This window comes from Trichosurus vulpecula, chromosome 1 (genome assembly GCF_011100635.1).
Source record: "Trichosurus vulpecula isolate mTriVul1 chromosome 1, mTriVul1.pri, whole genome shotgun sequence".
NCBI lineage: Eukaryota > Metazoa > Chordata > Mammalia > Diprotodontia > Phalangeridae > Trichosurus > Trichosurus vulpecula.
The window spans coordinates 104,269,556-104,293,584 of NC_050573.1; the positions used below are offsets into that span (position 1 = coordinate 104,269,556).

Below are 24,029 nucleotides of genomic sequence, written 5' to 3' on the forward strand. Positions count from 1 at the left end.
TGCAAAAATATTAAATACAATTACTATCAAGGAGATTACAGCAATCTATCACAAGGATTGTACAAGATGACCAGGTGATATTTATTCCAGGAATGCAGGGTTGGTTCAGTATTAGAACTTTAAGCATAATTGACCATATCAAAACCAGCAGAAATCACAATTATCTCAATAGATGTAGAAAAACTTTTGATAAAATACAACACCCATTCCTATTAAAAAACAGTAGAACATAGGAATCGATGGAGCTTTCCTTAAAATGATAAGAATTTTTTAATAAAGCCATCAACAAAAATCTATAATGGAGAACCCTTTTTGCTAAAATCAGGGTGAATCAAGGATCCCCATTATCACCACTGTTACTCAATATTGTACTAGAAATGCTGGCTACAGCAATAAGAGAAAAAAAAGAAATTAAAGGAATTAAAACAGGCATAAGGAAACAAAACTATCATTTTTTTGCAGATGATATGATGGTATACTTAGAGAATCCTAGAGAATCAAATAAAAAACTACTTGAAATAATTCAAAGTTGTAGGATATAAAATAAATCCATAAATCATTAGCATTTCTATATATTGCCAATAAAGTCCAGCATCAAGAGACAGAAAGAGAAATTCCATTTAAAATAACTACAGAAAAATACTTGGGTGTCCACCTGACAAGAGAATCCCTGGAACTATATGAACACAATTATAGAGCACTTTTCACACAAATAAAAGTCAGATCTAAATAACTGAGAAAATATTAATTGCTCACAGGTAGACTAAGCCAATATAATGAAAATAACAGTTCTACTTAAATTAATCTACTTATTCAATGCCACGCCAATCAAACTACCAAAACATTATTTTACAGAGCTAGAAAAATTAATAGCAAAATTCATCTGGAAGAACAAAAGGTGACAAATATCAGGGGATTTGATGGGAAAAAAATGCCTAGCTATACCAAGATCTCAAACTGTATTATAAAGCAGTAATCATCAAAACAATCTGGTGCTGGCTAAGAAATAGAATGTTGAATCAATGGAATAGTTTGTGTACAAAATACAAAGTAATAAATGTCGATAGTAACCTACTATGAGGTAAACCCAAAGACCCAAACTTCTGGGACAAGAAATCACTATCTGACAAAACTGTTGGGAAAGCTAGAAAAAAGCACAACAGAAAAAAGGCATAAACCAAAATTTATATCATGTACCAAGAAAAGGTCGAAATGGGTACAAGATTCTGACATAAAGGGTGGTACCATACCATGAGATCTATGGCAAAGGGAAGAATTTATGGCCCAACAAGAGAGAGAACATTACAATATGTAAAATGGGTAATTTTGATTATTTTAAATTTAAAAGTTTTTGCACAAACAAAACCAATGCAACTAAGATTAAAAGGAAAGCAGAATCTGGGAAATAATTTTTAAAGCAAGCATCTCTGATAAAAACCTCATTTCTCAAATACATATAGAACTGAATCAAATTTATAAGAATACAAGTATTTCCCAATTGATAAATGGTCAAAGACTATGAACAGACAGTTTTCAGACAAAGCAAGCAAAGCTATCTACAGTCGTGAAAAAATGCACTATTATCACTAGTGATTAAAAAAATACAAATTACAACTCTGAGATATCACCTCATTCTCATTAGATTGGCTAATACAACGGAAAAGGAAAATGAAAAATTCTGGAAGGGATGTGGAAAAATAGTACATTAATACATGGTCGGTTAAATTATGTTGGGATCTTTTTCAGGGGGTGATCGATGCATTCTTTCGATGACAATTTTACCCTCTGGTTCTAGGACCTCTGGGCAATTTTCCTTAAGGATTTCATGGAAGATACCGTCCAGGCTCTTTTTTTCATCATAGCTTTCAGGTAGACCAATAATTCTTAGATTGTCTCTCCTGGCTCTATTTTCCAGGTTAGTTGTTTTTCCAATCAGATATTTCACGTTTTCTTCTATTTTTTCATTCTTTAGATTTTGTTTGACCGATTCTTGATGTCTCATAGAGTCGTTAGCTTCTACTTGCCCAATTCTAATTTTTAGTGTTTTGTTTTCTCCCTTTATCTTCTGTATTTCCTTTTCCATTTGGTTGATTTTACTTTTCAATGAGACATTTTCTCCATTTATATTCTGATTTTCCTTAACCATTTCCCCATTTTACCTTTTAAAAATTTGTTTTCCTCACTGAATTTTTTTTTCTATTTTTTCTTTTACCTCCCTAATTTGGTTTTTAAAGTCCTCCTTGAGTTCCTCCGGAAATGCTTTTTGGTCTGGAAACCGGTTCACTTTCCCTTTTGAGGTTTCAAATGTGGGTATAGTGTCCATGCTGTCCTCTTCTGAATTGGTATTCTGATCTTCCCTGACTCCATGATACCAATCAATCATCTTTGGCTTCTTAGCGTGCTTTTTCATGGTGTTTTTTTTCCTCCTGGTTTCTAAAGTGGATCTCTGTTTCTGAGGCTCAGGGGGCTCTGTCCCAAGTTTCTTGTGTTGGAATCTGTGGGTCTGCTCACTGGCTTTATGTTCTCTGGCCTCTGGTTTCGTGAGGTGTGGGAGATGGGTGGTCTACCTGCTGGGTGGGGGGGGGGGGGGGGGTCTCTTCTTCCCCAGGACTGTTCTAAAGAATGGGTGGTCTCAGCTGTTGTCTGTGCTGGTGTCTGCCACTTCCCCTGGCTGTGCAAAGCCATGTCTGGGGTCCTGGTGTTGACCTTAGTTTTCTCCACCCCGCTGGGGCTTAGTTACTCTCGTTCTGCTGAAGTGAGGGCTGCTGGGACACCTCTCTTCCTGCACTAGTCTCCTTCTGCCACCGCAGGAAGGGCCCTCTCCCCCACTTCTCTCGCTGCTGAAGCCCATCTTCTGGCTCCTCTGTTTCTCCTGAGGTATTATTCTCTGGGGGTATTCAAGGTAAGAATCGTTTTACCTGCACATCATGGCTCCCAGAAGTTCAAGAAGGTGAGTTTCAAACCTTTAGACTGTGGGTTGGAGGCCTCCAGGTTAGCTGTTCCCACGGCCGCAGGCTCTGTGTTCTGACAGACTCCCATCATGGGCTGAGGGGCCTGGGGTTCAATCACAACCATAGCCAGTGCTTCCACCCTGGGCCTGTTCCTGCTCCAGCATTTCACTCACCCAGCACTCTCCCACACTGGCGCGCTAGCTGGGTTCCTTTGCTCTTCCCAGTTGGGTGGGTCTGGTGCCATTCCGTGTGCCTGGTGCTCCTACCCCTTTCAGTCTACTGGTGGCTTCTCTCTCGTATCTGCTCAGATTCACTTTTTTAGACGTATCTGACAGAATTCGTCAGAGAGCTCCCAGTAGTACCTTCCTTTCACAACACCATCTTGGCTCTGCCCCCTGTTGGTTAAATTATGAACTAATCCAACCACTGTAGTGAAACATACTATAAATAAAAAAAAACTCACAATAGAAGCTAACATTATTCACTTTGCCTAGAAAAAAATGACCTTACCCATGAACTAGAGACCAAGAGATCGTATTATATGCAAATAACCAGAACATAATACTAGATTTGAGTATTGGGAAACCAAAAACATTAAAGAAACTAAATTTGATTTATCAAGGAATAAGTAAAACATATTACTGAACTAAGGCCATACTCTTTGACACCACTACTAGGTCTATATTCCAAAGAGATAAAAACAAAGTTTTGATTTTTATATATGTTGTGTAAAGTACTTAATAAACCAGCTGCTCATAAAGAGGACCTTACTCACGTAACTCAGTGGTCCACTGAGAAAGATCATTCATCACAGGATCAGGACAATCAGAAAGCAACAATAAAACACTACTTACGCAAAAACTGGTCGAACAACATTACTCATATTCCCATATGTTGCTCGGCCCAGTAATTCTCTGAAGCAGTTTTCAGCCAACACAGCAGGGTTTTCCTCTTTGTCACCTTCTGAAGGAGAGGAAGGAGGACCTATTCGACTAATGAAGAGGAAAATAACAGGGAATGAATTAAAGACTCTCCATCACCAATTTCTGACTGTCAGGAATAACACAAGGACAGCCAAACCTCATTATTTGTGAACTCCATATTTATGAATTCACCTACTCACTAAAATGTATTTGTAACCCCAAAAGCAATACTCACAGGACTTTTGTGGTCATTCATTGACATGTGCGGTGCAACAAAAAAATTCCAGTCATCCAATGCTCTCATTCCAATTTGAAGTGGAACAAGGTAACACTTTGACTTTTTTGTTTCAACTCTCATACTGTAAACAAGTATCATTTTCACAGACCTCTAAGTTCCAAGTTTTTCATATTTTTGTGCTTTTTGTTGGTGATTTTGCTGTTTAAAATGGCTCCCCAACACTGCTAAAGTGCTGTCTAGTGCTCCTAAGCACAAGAAGGCTGTCATGTGCCTTACAGAGAAAACAGCTGTTCATTCAGGCATGAGTTAGGTTGTGAGTTCAATGTTAATGCATCAAATATATGGTATATTCAGAAAAAGGAAGAGGAAATTCATCAAACTGTATGGGGAGGCCATTCCGGAAAGTACTGAAGTAAATGTAACCAAAGGCTCACAGGAGCCTTTCTCCTCAAGGAGAAACAGTTGAGTATTTGGTAGTGTTCATCACGATTTTATAGAACATACTACCACAAATGAGGAGAATCGACTGTGAATTTTAAGTAGAAGCACAGGACAAGGGTAGATGAAAAAATATCTGACTACTAAGAGAAAGCAAAAATGGTTAATTCTTCTTATTTTTCACCTGTTGTCTTGGCCAAAGACTAGGAAATACTGACTAAAAAGGACAAAAAAAAAAATGGCTAAGTGGGAGTTGATACCTAAGGCAGGTCAAGAGAAAGTACATAAACTCTTAGCATACTTTGATAAATTCAAATCATACAGACCAGATGAACTGTACCTCAGGGTAGAAAAAAGAACTGGTAGACAATGATTACTGAGTCACTATAAGTGATCTTTAAAAAGAGAAAGTACTATAGGATTAAAAATGGGCAAAAAATTCCAGTAGTGATAAGAAGGGAAGAAAACAGAGCCTGCAAATTCTTGATCAATGAGTTTGACTTTAATTACTCCAAAAATTCCAAAATAAATGAAAAGGGTGGTTAGCAGGCACCTAGAAGAGAAAGTGAACCCAAAAAATCAGCATGACTTCAATAATAAAAAGAAGCACAAATACTAAGGTACCATGATCAGGGTCACAATAGACCTGGCAGCTTCTATATACAGGAAGAATTATTGGAATACATTATTCTAAAAGGGAAAAAAAGTGTAGGCTTATAATATAGGTTTATAACTTAATCCTACTGAGGGAAAAAAGACTTTTATTAGAATAGAGGGCTCTCAACCACTTCCAATAAAAAGTTCAGAGCTAAGCTGGAACTCTGAAATATTAAAAAAAAAAGTGAGGAGTCACTTATAAAGGTAAATTTTTTGAGTACTTGGAAGGAGCTATATGAAAACAAGTAGTATTAATTATAATATAGATAGCACTTACATAGCACTTTAAGGATTAGATGGTACTTTAAAAATATCTCATTTTATTCTTACTACAACCTTCGGTGGTAGGTGCTACTATTATCTCCATTTTAGAGATGCGAAAACTTAGGCAGAAGTAAAGTGACTGGCTCAAGCCCACAGAGCTAGTTAAGTGTCTGGGGTAGGATCTGAACTTGGATCTTCCCAATACCACTTAGTCGTAAATGTTCCAGAAATGGTATCAAACACAAACAGAAACACATCTCTGCTAGCCCACGTAATAACTTAGAAAACCACAAATTAACAGTGTGTATGTTATGCTGTACTTTTATTTATTTGTTAAACATTTTCCAAATACATTTTAATCTGTTTGGCTGCATATTGATACCTCTGTCCTATAGACAGTATAGAAGAAACAAGTGTCCTTTTAGAACGTTGGTGCCTTCAAAGGGTATTAAAGGGAATAAATAAGAAAAAATAAGGTTGGGGAAAAGGAATACATTAATGTAACGAAAGATAAAGAAAGGGGTGGAACTTGCTGTTTACCAAAATTGGGATTTATGAAAAGAAAACATGCAAACATAAAGGAAAGGGTTGGGGGGAAAGAGGCATCAAATGAGTTTGACTTACATTTAAAAAGGTCAAAGGACAAAATCCACTGAAAAGGATTTTAAACATAGAAATCTCAGTTCAAAGGATAATAGATTTAGTAGGCACTTCTACAAACACTTACTATCTCTAATACCCCAAACAAATCCCTTAACCTGAATGAACCAGTTTTCTCATTTGTGAAATGGCAATATTTCCACTATACCTCTCTTATAAAGTTGTAAGAATCACATAAGATATTGAATATAAATCCCTTTGTAACTATAAATATATAAATTTTAATTATTATTATCATTATCATTACTTGAACTAAGGAAAGACCTGATTATTGATAATTAACTGGCTTTTCAATTCTCAGGTGTTTATTTAGCACTGAGTATTTTTTTCAGCATCATTTTAGGTGATGTTGAAGGTTAATAAAAAGAATCAGAAGCACTGATCATTATTAGCCCTGAAAATGAACTGCAGGTAAAAATTTAAGCATTGTATAAATAATGAACATATAACTTATACACATGGTACATGCAAGGCACAATGAAGTGCAAATGTTTGGCTTTAATTAGATAACAGAAATGAATGAAAAGGAAAATCTGCTGAATCACTTTTACCCCAATCTAAAATCAGATACGTGAGTTTAAAAGCTTTTTGCTACCAGTTCTTATTTACATAGTTTTAAAAAAACATATAATTCAGAACACTAAGAATAAGCATTAAGAAGCTCTCATAAGAACTAAGAATTCAGTTTTGTTCTTTACTAACATATCTAACTTGTTAGTATTATGAGTCAAACAGAATCAATTTTAGTAGCTCTGAGAAAAGTTTAATATCACATTATTTAAGCAAGTTTCAAATGGTGGATGAGAAGTAAAACATTAAAACATTTCAAAAAAATTAAAGAATCTACAAGATCAATTTAAGCATTATGTAATTTTTAAATGGTGCTTTTCCTCCCATAGAGTAAAAAGGTTAAAAAACTCACTAGCTTTACAAAGTCTCTCATTTTACTAGGATGATAGCCCAAAGAGATCAAAGAGGAAAATAACTTATTTGTGCAAAAATATTTGTAGCTCATTTTTTGGGTAGCAAAGAATTAGAAACTAAGGAGGTGTTAATCAATTAAAAACGGCAAAACAAAGTATGTCAAACGACTGCAATAATATTATTGTGCCATAAGAAATAATGAAATAGATGGTTTCAGAGAAACCTGGGAAGACTTGTATGAACTGATATAGAATGAAGTAAGCAAAACCAGAACAATTAGTAACAACACTATAACAATGAACAACTGTGAAAGACTTAAGAACTCTGATCAAGATAACAACCAAACATGATAATTCAAGAGGTCTAATGATGAATACCCACCATCAGACAGAGAAAATGGACTAAAGATACAGAATGAGACACACATATTTGGACATGGGGAATATAAGAATTTGTTTGCCTTGATGGTGCATTTTTTGTTAAAAAGGGTTTTTCTCCCCTTAGGTGGAGGAGTGAGAAAGAAAATAAATGCTCATAAACTCAAAAAAAATTTTTTTTTCCACAAAAGAACTTTAAACCTCCCACCCCCAAAGTTTACCACATGAGTGATTACTCAGATTCCAATTAAAATTCTTATATTTTACATATTTTTATGTCAATCTTGAGAAACTTTATACAATACCTGTCAACATCCTCTGTTTTTTGCATGTTAAATAACAGGGATGGAACAATTTTGTCCATATGCTGTGGTTCCCATATAGTTGCCCGCAACTCATCGTTAACTGTTTTGCGAACCACACCTTGAATTCCTCGGATCCCAGCTATGCGGATTCTAGAAAAAGGAAAAAGAAAAGATATTTAAGTCTTTTTAAGTCAAAGAAAGAAAAATTAGGCAGTTTTTTTGGCTTAGCTAGGAGACAACAAAAGACCTAAATCATGGTGCTTCTTAAACTGTGGGTCACGAGTAGAAAAAGTTTAAGAAGTCTGGCCAAGACATCAAATAGTGATTTCATAAAGATTTATGCTATGTTTAAAATAGAATAATTTGATAAAATTTTTTTTAATCCTAATTAATGTCAGTTTTTTGAAAATAGAAATATTTAGAGTGTGCATATATGATTGTCAGTTTGTGTGTAAAATTATCCAATGAAAGGAAGACAAAACATATTACAAACATTAGAAAAGGTCTAAATTAATAATAACTAGACCAGGAATACTTGGTGATCTAGAGTCTTTAGATGTCTAATTAAAAGGAACATATTTTCTGGTTGCTGAGTGAAATATGAAAAGCTGTGAATAGGTCTTCACTGTGCCTAGATTCCCCTAATGCTTCCCTCAACTCTCTCACAAAGCATTATAATCTGTCCCCAACAACTTCCCATTTCTGGGAATCTAAAATCTCAAAAACAAATAGTCCATAAGATAACTATACCCAGAATTCAACCCAAAATGTTCTCTCAAAAGTAACCAATGACCTACTAATTGACCAAGTCAATGATCTTTACTCAGTCTTCATCTTCCTTAACCCCCTTGCAATATTTAATGTTGTTAATTGTCATCCCTTCTTTCTAGATTACTTTCTGGACTTCCACAACGTTGCATTCTCTTGGCTCTTCTAAGAGGTAGAGACTGAATCTTCTACCTCTTCCCAGTCTCTAAGTGTAGGCTCTGCCCTCAACCTTTGTCCATTACCCTCTGTCTTAACAACATCCATTCCTCAAGTTTAGCGATCACTTCTACAAGGATGATCTCAAAAACTCTCTCCAGCTCAATTTCTAACACTTGTGGAGTTCCACATCCACATTTCCAATTGCCTAATGAAATTTTCTTAATTTTCTATCAGCACCTGAAATCCAGAATATCAATTTCCAGACAAGATGGAAAAAACAGATCATTTAGGTCCCATATAACTTCTCAATTCAAACTGGGCTGAAGGGTAAATTAAGAAGTCTACTAAAACCATAGTCATTTCTACCTCCAGGGGGCTTATCAGCAAAGCCAGTGCCAGTAGAGTAGCTTCCCAGCAAAACTAAAAATGGGCTTAAAACATGCAGCCTACAAGGCTCAGTGTTTACAGGTAGCTAGATCATAGTTCTCCATTCCAACTCAGAAATGTTATTTTTTTTTTAATTTTAGACTTGAATACTAAAACTTAAATACAAAATAAAAGAAAAAGAAACATATTGTAAACTTAAATATCAAAACAAATGTAAAATAAGAAAAGAAAAAAACAAGATGTGCATAGCACAATATAAGAGAGTATTTAAAATATGTAGCAACAAATTTCCATTTCAAGAAAGTCTATATATTAAATACTACACGTTAGGTTGAAAACTATCCACTTTTTCTTTGCTTCCTTGTAGGCTTTCTTTTGTTCTCTGCTGTACGCTTTTTACTTGTTTTCCCCCCTTCCTTCCACCCCAGGCTACAATTAAGCATGGATGTATTTATATACAAATATTGATATACACATACATGTATGCATATATACACATACATACATATATAAACATATACCTTCCCTTAGAGATTCTTCTCCTAATCTTTCTTCTTATGTTTGTGCATGTCTCTTATTTCCTATTCCTTCTGACTCCACTACTTTACTTCTACCCATTACCTTGTCTTTCTATTACTTAATCTACTCCCCTCAACGATCCCTCCTTTTATCTTCCCATTCCCATTAAACACCCTTCTATATCCCCCGTTTAACCTATTCTCTCCCCCCTCCTCTAAAGAACCCTCCCTTATCCTCTCCCTCCTCATCTCCTTACCATTTTACTTCTTTCTAAATTTAGAAGACTTTTATGCTCTTCTAGATGTACATGTATTGTTTCCTCTTGAACCCATTCCCAATAAAAGTAGGTTTCCAGAACTACCAGCCCCCTTCTCCCATCTAATTCCTCTACATTGGTTCTTCCTCTTGCACCTCATTTGTCCAAGATAATTACTCTTTTTAGCTATTCTTGAATGGTTTTACTTTTTGAAGTCATGCTCAGGTCAATCTTTCTTATGAGCTACTCAATTACTAATAACAATCTTAGACATACATTTTACATACATAAAAAATAGTCTGTCCTTCTGGAGTCCCTTATAATTAGTCTTTGTACTTTAGTATCCTATATTTCTCTTTGCTTTTTTATGTCAAATGTCCTATTAAGTTCAGCTGCTTTTTTTTTAATAAAGTTCTTAAAGTGTGGCAATTCATTAAATGTCCATTTTTTTCACTCAGGATTATGCTTAGCGTAGTTGAGTATGAGATTTTCAGCCAGAAGCCCAGTTCTTTTGCTCTTTGATATATAGTGTTCCAAGACCTGGGGTCTTTTAGTGTTGCCACTGATAGATCTTGTGTGATTCTAATTGTGACACCACCAGAATGTAAATTTTGTTGTTGCTCATAATACTTTATCCTTGAGCTGGAGGTTTCAGAATTTGACTATAATATTCTTGTGGGTTTTCCTCAGAGGATTTCTTTCAGGTTGTGACCAGTGAATTTTTTCTATTTGTACTTTCCCTTCTTCTTCCAATGCTTCAGGACAATTTTCTTTTCAATTTCATTTGCTATGTCATCTTCACCCTGCACAAAAACTATGAGTCTCTCATTTCGACAGCTGGTCCTGAGTCCTTGTGTCTTCTCTCTTTTTAAAAACTTTCATTAATTCTGAACTTAAATACAAAAGGACCAAAAACACATGTTCAAATCCAGCTTCAGACACTGTGTGATCCTGGACAAGTTGCTTAACCTCTGTCTGCCTTAGTTTCGTCATCTGTAAACTGAGGATAATAATAGCTCCTAGCTTACATGGCAGTTGTGGTAATATTTGTAAAGTGCTCAAATGAGAAAATATTTGTAAAGATACAGTGTCTGGCACATAATAGGTGCTATATAAACGTTAGATATGATGTCAATGAAGAGGATGATAAATATTATTATCTATCACTTGAGCTGGTGCTGGAGGGAGGAGAAAAGATACATTACAGGTAGAGGGAATGGGCTACAGTAAATATAGAAAGGTTGGAAAGGCAGGATCCTTCAAGGAATAGTAGTCCAATTTTCACTGGAATGTAGAGCATATGAAAGAAGAACAAATAAGACTGGTAAGGGATAAGGTTGTAAAACCTCTTGATACCGTAAGAGAAGAAATGAAGCAAGAATACTGAGGAGCTAGGATGGTAGAAATTTGACTAATGGGAAAATCAATAAAGATTTTATGGAAGAGACAGAATTAGAGTTGGTTTTTAGGGGATGGAAAGTATTTCAAAGGTGGAATAGGAAGAGGGAGATTTTTCCACATAAAGGAAATAGCATGAGCAAAAGTCCAGAAGTGAGATGATGTGGAAAAGAATGCAGGGGGACAGTGGAGAATAGCTGTTGTTCTTTGTGCTCAGAAGACCAAAATGAATTCTTTATGTGGTCAAAGTAGTGTGTCCAACTGTGACTGATTAGATCAATACAAGTTCGTCAGGCTCTACTACAGGTCAAATACAAATAGTCCATGCAGACATTTGGAGTAGAGATGTCTCTAAATTGTTATATCTCACATTTCTCTTGAGCTACTGCAATTCTGCTTTGCTCACAGAGCACAGTGATACAGGCGTGCTGCGCTGGACAGCTCTGTGCCAATGTCTCCAATGTCTCACAATCAATGCCACAAGACCTTGAAAGTATCCTTATATCATTTCTTATGACCTCTGCGTGAGCACTTGCCTTGTGTGACTTCTCCATAAAATAGTAAAGGAAATGTACATCTGGCATTCGAACAACATTGCCAACCCATCGGAGCTGTGCTCTCTCCAGTAGAGTTTGAATGCTTGGCAGTTCAGCTCAAGAAAGGACCTCAGTGTCCAGTAGCTTATCTTGCCAGATGATCTTCAGAATCTTCCTGAGACAATTCAGTTTCCTGCATGGCACTGGTAGACTGTCCAGGTTTCACCGGCATACAGCAATGAAGTCAGCACAACTGCTCTGTTGATCTTCAGTTTGGTGGACAGCCTAACACCTCTTTTCTCCCACAAGTTCCTTTGGAGTCTCCCAAACACTAAGCTAGCTCTGGCAATGTGTATGTCAACCTGATCACTTATGTGTGCATACCTAGAAAGTATACTGCCAAGGTAAGTGAACTTACCCAGAGCATTCAAAATTTCTCCATTTGCTGTAACAGATAGTTCAATATATGGATGGTGTGGTGGTGGCTGGTGAAGAACCTCTCTTTTCTTGGTGATGTTAGGCCAAAATTAGTATAAGCAGCAGAGAATAGATCCATATTCTGTTGCATTTCTGCCTCAGAAGCTGCATTGAGTGCACAATAATCTGAGAACAAAAAGCTGCACACCAACTCAAAGATCCACTTTAGTCTTGACTTATAGCCTCTTCAAGTTAAATATTTACTACCATCATTGCAGTAACTGACCTTAATGCCGCTTCTGATTCCATTGAAGGCATCTGACAACATCACTGAAAGCATCCTGCTAAAAATCACAGGAGCAAACACAAAGCCTCGCTTCACTCCACTGGTGACTGGGAAAGTGTGAGAGTATCGTCCACTATCCAGAGCTCATGCAAGCACGCCATCATGGAAGTGATATGCAATAGTGATGAACTTCTCTGGGTAACCAAATGCTGCCATAATTTTCCACATGTTTTCATGATTTATAATATCAAAGACCTTCATTAGATCAACAAATGTTGTGTACAGACCTTTGTTCTGCTCCTGGAATTTCTTTTGAAATTGTCAGGCAGCCAACACCATATCAGCTGTTCCTTGGCCCTTTTTGAAGCCACAATGGCTCTCAGGGTAGATGACCATTTTCCAGATGAAGGATAACCCTATTCAAAAGGACCATGGCAAAAATCCTGCCAGCAATGACCAAGAAAGAGACTCACCTATGAACTGTCAAATAACAACCTATTTCCTTTTCCTTCACAGAGATGGACAACAGAGGCATTCTTGAACTCCTGGGGGATAACCACCTCTTACCATATTACCCAGAAAATTTCAGTCAGCTTTTGTATGAGCAGTGGACTAGCTGCCTTGCAAATCTCAGCAGGAACAGAATCAGCACCAGAACCAGCTTTGTCACACAAAACCTCTTCTTCAGTAGGAAGTTTGGCTACAGAGGGATTGGCTCACCTCCGCCACTTCGAAATTCTAGCTTCCTTGAAGGTTCATTCTCTTCCTAATGCATTTTCCCCCTCCAATATTTCCCCAATGTTAATGATTCCTAAAATTAAGAGAACACTAGTTTTGAAGCGCTGCTAGCCATTCAGATTACTAAGAAATTCCCCTCCCAAAACAAAACTCAAATAATACTTAGCTTATCATTTCTCTAAAGCACATATCTAACTGAAAAATGGCATATGACATTTGCCAAGTGATACCCAGATCCTAGTTTGAGAACTTTTATAAGTATATGGGATATGCCTTATTTTTGAATAGGTACTGAGTAACTATTTGTTGAACACACATATAAGATAGCTACCGCTTAGAGATAATTAGATTATAGCTCCTCATAATTCCTTTAAAATGTTATGCAACATGAACATGAATGAGAAATCTATTATCTTATATTTTGTTCTATTAACACTCAGTAACATAAAAATGATACATACCCTTTCCGTGTTTCTGGATCACTATGACAGGAATGACACATGGCACTGAATCGAGAAACGAAAAAGTCATAACGTCTATGATAAGAGGGTGTATCTTCTTCAATATTGGCAAATTTCACAAACTACAAAAAATAAAATGGCACCAATAAGTACTTATGTTATTTGTTCAAAGGCTGAAAAAAAATTGCAAAGTTTAATATTATTTCAATGTATATAATTCTATAAGCATCAAAAGCATAAGAACAGAAAACTGTTCAACCGAATAAAAGATCCTTTTTTAATATCAATAATGAAACTTTAAAGAATAACATTAAATACCAAACAGTAATATTGTTCATGTAATATAAGCAAACTATTTTCCAAGGGTAAAATTAGTAGTTTGTAATTTTTGCATGTTTCCACTCATAATGAAACAAGTAGAAATGGACATAAGTTTAAACAAAATGACAGGTTAGATATAAAATTGTCAGCTATTAATTATAACAACAATAACAAAAATGGTAATAACAATAATGATGATGAGAGGAAGAATGGTACAGAAGACAGAGATCTGACCTCAGAAGCAAGAAAACCTAGGATTAAATTCTACCTTTGACATAGCGTCAAAGACCCTGTGCCAGACCCCTGAGCAAAACACTTAATCTCTCTGTACCTCAAGCATTTCTCTTAAGACTACAAAGGTGCAAAGAAAGTGTCTGTCTGCATTGGTAGAGGAAGATTCCTTACCAGGCAGGTATTAATAAAATTGCAGATAGGGATCAGAAATTATTATTATTGAAAGGAAGATTAGCCTGAAAGTAAAAGTTGATCAAATTTATCATACTTTTCTCTAGTAACCTAAAGTGTGTGTGTGTGTGTGTGTGTGTGTGTGTGTGTGTGTGTGTGTAAAAAGAAGCAAAGGGGTATGGGCACAGATCCCAAGATTTCTTGAGATGGTTTTCCATATCCAATTAACATTCAGTTAACTAATTCAATGAATCGTTTCTTACAATATATTATGGTATCTCAGAGACCAGAGTATTAGTAACTCATCTATTTTAAAAATAACTCATCCAACCAGGCTCTAAAACAATGAGTTATGGGAAGCAGTTAAGCATTTACAGGCATTTTTGTATGGAGGAAAAACAATGCGTAACTAAAACGAGCTTTACAATAAATTTAACAAAATTGTACTTTGAACAGCAGTCTTTAGAAATATGCCATTTCCTAAAATCTATAATTTCAGAGAATTTGCTAGATATCACTCATGAACATTTTAGAGGAAGAGTACTGAGATTATACTCATCAGAATATACCTTCTGAAAATATCAGACTATTAATTTTTTTTTAACAAGAATGTTTAGCTGTCAAACTTGTATCCTGTCTGTAAGTTTGGTTTTTGTTTTGTTTTGGTTTTTTTGGAAAGAGAAAGGGAAGAAAATTAGTTCATCTTAATTTATCCAAAGACTAAATAATGATGTGGGTTCCTAGAGATTCTGAAGTATGGATTATTTTTGGAAGCAGCCAATGTTACCCTTGGATAGTCAAAAAGAACAGATACTGTTCCAAAGAAATATGAAGTACCTCTTTCCTTCTGAGGAGTCAGAAAGAAATCTTCTACCTTGCAGTAAGTTAAGGAACAATCTGTGATCTAACTTCTTATCCAGTGTGTCTCTATGTGATACTAAAAACGTTTATGTCTATGTAATGGCTTAATTATCATATATTCCCTTAGCACAGATTTACAGAATTTAATTTTCACTTAATCTAAACCACAAACTAGAGACTGTAAAATGGGGATAATTTTTTAACTATATACTTAAAACAGTAGTTGTGAAAAAAGCACTATAAATTTTGAAATGCTATGGGTGATTATTTTATAAGATATAGAAAAGATAATAGCAACTATGCTTTTTCCCCATCTGAGTTTATATTACAAAATAATCCCCATTCTGCTACTTACTACTTATGTGACCTAGGATGAATAACTTAAACTCTATAGGCCCCAGTTTTTTTATCCTTAAAATGAGAGTTGGCTCCAAAGTAATGGCCTCTAAAGTCCCTTCCAACTCTAAACTTATTAATAGTAATATTGTACAATGATCAGCTCAGAATGACTTAGCTGTTCTCAACAACGCAATGATCCATAATATTTTCAAAGGACCTATGATGAAAAATGCTATCCATCTCTAGTGAAAGAACTGATGGAGTTTGAATGCAGATCAAACTATGCTTTTTTTACTTTATTTTTCTTGGGTTTTTTTTTTAGCCTCTGTTTTCTTTCATAGCATGACAAATATAGAAATATTTTTTGCATGACTGCACAAGTATAACCTATATCCAACTGCCTGCCTTCTCAATATGGGGGCAGGGGAGAGTGAAGAAGAGAATTTGGAACTCAAAGTTTTAAGAAACAAATTTTAAAAATTGTTTTTATGTGTAATTGGGGAAAAATAAAATAATAAAGAGAGAAAGAAAATTAAACATACTATCCTATGAATAACTGTCATTTGTACAGCATGTAAGGTCTGAAAAGCACTCAACATGCTATCTCATTTGATCCTCAGAATAATCCTTTAGTGTTAATATTACAGGTGTTACTAGCCCCTTTATACATATAAGGAAATTGAAGCTATTAAGTATCAGGGGCCAAATCTGAAACCAGGTCTTCATAAATGCATAGCCAGTTCCCTTTCCACTATACCCTGCTATCCCTCTTCAAACTGTCAACAGCAGTCAAGAAAACAACAACAATTCTGCAAGAAAAAGGAACAATTTTCTACACTGTCTGAATACTTCTATTTATTTCAATGTCTCTGCTTCAAAGGTGACTGCCAAAAGAATATAACGAGTACATCTATTAAAGGAACAAAGAATAATAGGAGCATGACTTTCAAATTTATATTTTTTATTCACTAATCCCATTCATTGTTCAAAATACCATAATTTGTACCTTCCATTAAAATGGATCAGATTTCCAGTAAGTATCAGTAAAACACGCTTAATATTCAGTTTTTATTACAGAATTTAGTCAACAAAATTAAGCATAATCAAATTAAGTAGAGAATTATTTTGGTCCATTATTTTGTGTGACTAAAGAATTGGAACATAAAGTAAATTCCTTTTTCCAACTAGAAATTACTTCTCTTTTGCATATGAAAAAGAGATGCCAAAAGTGGAATTTAAGTTCTTAGAAGACCCAAACTGCTCCATTTTTGTCTTTCTTTGCCTACAATCTAGCAAAGGGCATTGAACTGAATTGATAGCCACTATTCTGGCCTTACCAATCAGATGAGAATGCTAATTATTCTCTTGACACTTGGAACTGTCTGGTTTTCCCACTTAGAACACATCTTAAAAATTATAATGAGGACAAAAGGGAAAGTAGCATATTCTTGATAACTAATTTGTAAGGAACATCTACTATGGGCCAGGCACTATGTAAGGCACTAGAGATAAAAACATAAAACAATGAAACTTTCTACAAACTTGTACTCACTCAAGAGAGACAACATGTACAAACATAGATATATACAGAATAAACATAAGATAGGGAAAGGGAGCACTAACAATTGAGAATATCAGGAAAGGCTTCACGTAGAAGATGGTACTTGCGTTGTATCTTAAAGGACGAATTTTGTGCAGCAGAGGTGTTAAGAGAGATCATGGTGGCAGACAGCGCAAAGGAACAGACACAAGAGATGGAGTGACAGGTGAGGAACGAGAGATGGAGTGACAGGTGAGGAACAGCGAGAAGGCTAATGCGAACAGACCACAGGAAGGTAATTAAATGCATAATGAATCTGGAAAGACAGACTGGAGCCTTACTGTGAAGCACTTTAAAAGCCAAACAAGAGTTTGTTCTAGAAGGAAAAGGGAACCACAGGAATTTACTGAGTAGGAAAATAACATGGATCTAGATTTAAAGAAAATCTCTTTGCTATGTGAAGGATGGACTGGAGTAGGAAGAGGCCTGAAGCAGAGAAACCAATCAAGAAGCCAATGTGATAACAGAAATGAAAGCTGAGTAGGAGCTCAACTCGAGTGATGACTGTGTAAGTACAGAGAAGGAACTGGTAGAAGATCTGGAAGAAATAGCAAAACCTGGCAACTGAGTGAGTGAACTGAGGTGAGGTGAGTGAATGAAGAGGTGAGGATAACATCTAGGCTCCATATCTGGGAAACTAGAAAAATGGTGGTACATTCAACATCAACAAGAAAAAAGAAAAAGTAGAAGAGTAGGTTTAGGGTTTCTTATACATAGAAAAGTAAATTTAAAAGTACGTATAATTTTAAGTGAAAAAGCACAGGACAAATGAACTGTATGTCGAGAAATTATAAAGAACAGGCTTCACCCCAAAGAAAAGATACAAGACACAATCCCCTCATTTTTGCAAAGATTTAGGGGATAGTCCGCAGGTGAGAAACACTGTGCACAACATGAAATATTTTTAATGCACTCAATTTGCTTAATTTTTTTTGTAATTCCTTCTTTTTTTTTAAATCTTTGTTCGAAGAGATGGATCTTTGGGAGGGTGGTAGGAAGGAATATATGTGTAAATGTAAGCCATGTTTTTAAAATCTTTTCTTTTTAAAAAAAGAATAAGCTTCCAGGAATAGAGGGACAGTCCCACTTTAGTCTACTCTGGTCACACTTTATCTAAAAGATTCTGGTCAGTTCTGGATACTATATTTTTAGGAAGGGCAGTGGTGAGTCAGAGAGTACCCAAAAAAGGGCAAGGATGTGGTAAAGGGCCTTAGAGTCCTATCATATGGCTGGGTGAATGAACCTGGAAAAGAGAAGAATGTAAATGGACAGCATAACTCTCTGAAGTGTTCTATAGATTCTGTTTTTATGTAAGAAACAGCTTCCTAGCAATCGGAGATGCACGAAAAGTGGATTTTCATGAAGGTTTTTTAAAGCAACGGCACCCTTTCAAGGATTATCAAAAAGAGGATCCTTTTTCAGTTCTGACTTGAATTATATGACCATTAGCTTCCTTCCAGTTCTGAAATTTTGTGATTCTGTGAAAAAGTCTGTATTCATTGCCTCTACTTCCTCACTTCTCAATTACGTTTTTAAATGCTTTGCAATCTTTTAAACATACACTTAACCTGAAAAGTCCTCTCTCTGGGGTAACCAATGATCTTTTAACTGCTAAATCTTTTAATTTATTTTTATAAGCATTTATTTTTCTCTCCTTCCCACTACCCCCTCACCAAATGAACTTTTTTTAAAGCTTCACAACAAACAGGCATAGCACAAGAAAAAAATTTGAATATTGGTCATGTCTAAAAGTGCAAGTCTCGTTTTGGATTTTAAGTTCTTCACTTCTCTGGAAGAAAGTGGATGATATGATTCATTTTCAGTTCTCTGGACTCAAGGTTATCCATTACATTTAATCAGAGTTCTATATTCTTTAAAAGTTCTTTTTATTTATAATGGTAGTGTCATCATATAAACTGTTCCCCTTGAACTGCTAAACCTGATGGCCATTTCTTAGTCTTCATTGTCTTCAACTTCTCTCTGCAGCTATTAAATTATCAATCACTCCCTTCTTGTGAATGTACTCTTCATCTATGCCTTTTAAGATACTGTTCTTTCTTCAGTGACCCAATGAGCATTTATTAAATACTTACTATTTGCCAGGCACTGTTAAGAAAGACAAAAGACAGTCCCTGCCCTCCAGGAGCTCACATTCTAATGGGTGAGACAACATGGAAATAACTGTTTACAAACAAGGTATATACAGGATAAATAGGAAATAATCAACAAAGGGAAGCCCCTAGAATTAAAGGGATTCAGGTAGAAGGTGGAATTTTAACTGGGACTTGAAGGAAGCCAGGATGCAGAGATGAGGAGGAAGATGTTCTAAGCATGGAGAACTGCCAAAGAAAAGGTCGAGAACAGAGAGATGGAGTATCTAGTTCAAGGAATTGCAAGGAGGCCAGTATCACTGGATCAAAGAGCATGGGGGGTGGGGGCGGGGGAGGCATGCGGCAGGCAGTGTGATTTATGCTGCCCGCCTACAAGCATGGAAATTTACATAAATGCTTTAGTAAAAGAAGCCGAGCTACAGCAGAGCTCCCACTAAAATGGCAAATCGAGATATACTGTCTATTGTTTCAATAAAAACCTAAGGTTGGAGAGCCCTGATCTAGGTAAAGATGAAGAAATGGAGACTGAGAATGAGAACCAGGAGAGGGTGATGTCCTAAAAACCCAGGAGAAGAGAATATCAAGAAGAAGGGGGTAATCATTAGTGTAAAAGGGTGCAAAGAGATCAAGGAGGATGAGGACTCAGAAAAAGCCACTGGATTTGGCAACTAAAAGATCACTGGTAACTTTGAAGAGAGCAGTTTGGTTTTGAATGATAAGACTGGAGGCCAGATTATAGAGAATTAAGAAAAGAGTAAGAGAAGGGAAAGTGGAGGCACCAAATGTAGATAGCCTTCTCAAAGAGTTTAGTCACAAAGTGCAGAAGAGATATGGTATGATAGTGTGGAAGGGATCAAGTGAAGGTTTTTTTTTTTAAGGAAGAGATATGGGCATGGTTGTAGACAGCAAGGAAGTAGCCAATAGACAGAGACTGAAGATAAATCAGAGAGTGAAGAAGACAGAAAATGCAATGTGCTGAAGGAGACAAGATGGAATAGGATTGCTTACATAGGTAAAGGAATTTGTCTTGGCAAGGAATAGGGTCATCTCTTTGTGTGAGACAGGGATTAAGGAGGAGATCACAGCATAAGGCATCTGAATGATATAAGATGAAGAGAGAAGAGGCAGTTCATAGTAATGGCTTCAATTTTTTTCTGTATAATATGAGGCAAAGTTCTCAGCTGAGAACATGCATCTAAGAAGGGGGTCATGGTAGGTCTGAAGAGGGATGAAAAGTTTTGGAAGTTCAGAATAACTGGGATAAGTAAGGTATGACCAGGTATGAATTAAGTTGGTGTAAGGGCAAGTAAAGTGGGACTTTTTACTGTTTTTCTTTTGGAGTGCTTCTCAGCACTAAGGCAATCAAGTGCCTTGAATTGAGTCTTGCCTTTGTTTGTAGGAAGACCCACACCCTTTTGCTAATTAGGTCATGAGACCTGTGAAGCCCTAGGGCCCTGAAAAAGGGTATATATGCCCAGAGGATAACCACTGAACTCAGAATGAAGAATCAAGAACTCTTAGAACTGCTAGAGGTGAGGTTTTGCTTTGGGTGCTCACTCATTGAAAGACTGTTCCTGTGATTTGGCCAGATGAGACTCTGGGTAGATGTGAAAGAGCCCCACCCCCCCACCCCGGCTTTGAAAAACCCAGATGTTGGTGCTTGTCTCCCTGATAACTATGTATGTAATGTCTTGGTCAGATGACTAGAAGCCTATCTGCTGATTTGTGTTATTTAGCTCTGTTTATATAACTTCTGCTTGTAATTTCTGTTTGTTTTCTCTGACATTCAGGGGGCTTTTTCCCCTGAACTAAGTGAATGATATATGCATATAAATGTGTGTGTGTATATATATGCATACACACACACAGCTGGTATTATTGGTCTTACACAGTCACAGTAGCTGCAAGTAGCATTGTTGTTACAGTTAGTAATGAAGTGAGAGGTATCTCTTCTTCCCAGTGGTTACTGGAGATGCAGGAGGTGAATGAACAGTATGGAGGATCTGTTGGAAGGCATGTGGTCAGATGGAAAGCCCTGTTTCTCCACTACTCTCACTCCCAGGGACTAGAAATTAGGCAGAGGACAGCACAGCATGAGATGGGAGCTTCCCCTCTATGGTTAAAAATGGAAGCAATGTCCATACCATCTTTCCTCACTTTTTCCTTCTGGAGGCTGATGCAGCAAGAAATGGAAGTTGTTCCTGGGGCTTTTACCCTGCCTCTCTCCTTCTCAACTTCCACTGTACTGGCTTTACCACATGTCTAGGAGTCATTTCCTTCTCACCTTTGTGTCTCAGTATCCTTTGGTGCTATCATGGCACAGATCAGTCAGTGCCTTACACATGAAGTCATTCCTGACTCTCCCATGTATAAATTCTTCTTCTTCGAATTACTTTGTACACAGTACTTGGCTCTATACATACATCTCTGATTCTAAGCAATAAAATTTAAATGCTTTGAAAGCTGGAGCTGTTTCACTTTTGTCTTTGGACCCTTAGTGACTCACTAAAGATGCTTACTAAATGTTTATTTGTGAATTTTTTCCAATTAAAATTGGGTTGTCTCATATCTATATGAAGATAAAGATTTCTAGCTTGGACACCTTTAATTTCATGTATACATAATTACCCACAGGTAGAGGAAGATGATGAATATGAAATCAGAACTGAGCTAATAGAGCAGGTCATACAGAGGAGTAAAACAAGAATGATGGTGCATGTGTAGGCTGAAAGTGATAGACAAAGCCAAACAGAAATATACGGACTCGTGAGAAGGAAACAAAAGATAGCAGATATAAAGGCAGACTTAACATATTCAGTACCCTAATTCACAGATTTCAGTAATAGGAAACAGATACAGCTAATGAGAAATAATTCTAAAGAACTGTCAATTCCTACATTCCTTTTTAACATTTTATTTTAAATTGTGTCTCAATATTTTAGCTATCTCATACCTGCAGTGTATTAGAAGGAGCTGTCACCCCAGAACCTAAACAACCTTATATTCAGTGTAACATAATGGGCTTTACTCACCGAATTAGTTCCAAGAACTTGTAGTTTTGGTTCTCCTGACTCCAGTAGCTTTGCTACCATATGCAGAAAGCTTTCTACAAATGGCTTGATGCTTTGAGAATGGCAAGCCATTAGCAACTGGTCCAATGCCTCCATAGCAATTAAAACATACCTAAGTATAAAAGAAAAGGGAACATAACAATATATCTCCAGTCACATCTCATAAAAGGGCTTATCATTCATAGCATTAAAATAACTTTTTTAAACAGGCAAACAACAGAAAGGCACAATTCACAACTTAAGTAAAGTTATCAGATAAACACGAACTTTGAGACCTCACACAAAGTAGCTAAGAGATTTCAGAAAAATTATATATTTTACTCCTAACTCCACTCACCAGCAGCCTTTACAATCTGAAGATACCTCTCTCCTGAGGTCCCCTTCTGATTAGTGAGTACCTATCTCTAATGACCATTACATGAACAGACCAGGTTATATTCACTTCAATCCCAGACCCACTTATTCTCCAGATTTTTCCACCCCCTTACCAGCATCGCTGGTGACCATCCCCCTTTCCAGTTCCCTTTTATGAGTTGTTTTATCTCATCTGCATATAAGCTCCTTGAAAGTAGAGACTATCTTTCTTGCTTATATTTGCATCCCTAAGTGTTTTGCCCAGTGCATGACACACAGTAAGTGCTTAATAAATATTCTATCTGCAGAAGGTAATGTTTAAACTGACTTCTGATTCTAAGATATGGGAGAAGGTAGAAGAGAGAAGGAAGACATAACGAGAGAAGGAAGACATAACAACCACGGGGGATAGCAAGTGATGGGCAATGAAGGGTCATGAATGAGCAGGTCAGTAAGCAGGTCAGTAGGTCTGGACCCTGAGTATTTGGAGGGAATACTATGTAAGAAAACTAGGAAGAAAGGAAGGGACAAGGTTGTAAAGAATATTAATACCAGTTATTTAATAGAGATAACAGGGAGAGGCTGGAGTTTAATTAATAGATCATTAATAGGTGGAATGGAATGGCATAATAAGTCCTCTATTTTAGGAAAATCACTGTCAGTGAGTGGAGAGAGACTTGAGGCAAGGAAACCAATTAGGAGGCTAATGCAAATAGTCCAGGAGATAGGTATTAAAGGGGTCAAAATGGAGTGATGGCTGTGTGACAGGAAAACAGGAGACATATACAAGAGATGCTACAGAGGGAGAAACTACAAGATGTGGCAACTAGATAGATGTATGCAGTTAGTGAAAATAAGGAGTCAAAAACAGAAGCAAAGGTCTATATACCAAACTATCCATAGCAGCATTCTTTGTAAGATGAAAGAACTGGAAATAAAGTAGATCCTGATTAACTGGAGAAGTGCTGAAAAAAAATCACAGTAAATGAATATAATTCAATATTGTTGTTGTTCAGTCAATATCGAAATCAAAATGATTATATACTTTTCAGCCAAAGGTGGAGAAACTCTATACAGTCAGTTAAAACAAGATCTAGAGCTGATTGTGGCTCAGAGATCATGAGTTTCTTATTACAAAACTCAGACTTAAATTTGAGAAAGTCAAGAAAACCATCAGACCATATAGGCATGATCTAAATAACATCCTTATAAATATGAAGTGGAAGTAATGAATAGATTTAAGGCTTTAGATGTGGTAGATAGAGTCCTGAAGAGCTGTGGACAGAGGTTTGCAATATTGTACAG

The 24,029-nt window shown here is 36.4% G+C and overlaps 1 protein-coding gene across 4 annotated transcripts in view; it reads right to left on the reverse strand.

Annotated features, from left to right (window-relative positions):
• Positions 1-24,029, reverse strand: part of EFR3A (EFR3 homolog A) — a 154,125-nt gene that overhangs the window by 83,897 nt on the left and 46,199 nt on the right. For all 4 annotated transcript variants that reach the window (XM_036755090.1, XM_036755071.1, XM_036755080.1 and 1 more), the window contains 4 exons: positions 22,332-22,482; positions 13,663-13,784; positions 7,738-7,887; positions 3,806-3,943 (listed from right to left, as the gene is read on the reverse strand). In XM_036755090.1, coding sequence (XP_036610985.1) covers positions 3,806-3,943; positions 7,738-7,887; positions 13,663-13,784; positions 22,332-22,482 — 561 coding nt within the window. The remainder of the gene's footprint in view (positions 1-3,805; positions 3,944-7,737; positions 7,888-13,662; positions 13,785-22,331; positions 22,483-24,029) is intronic.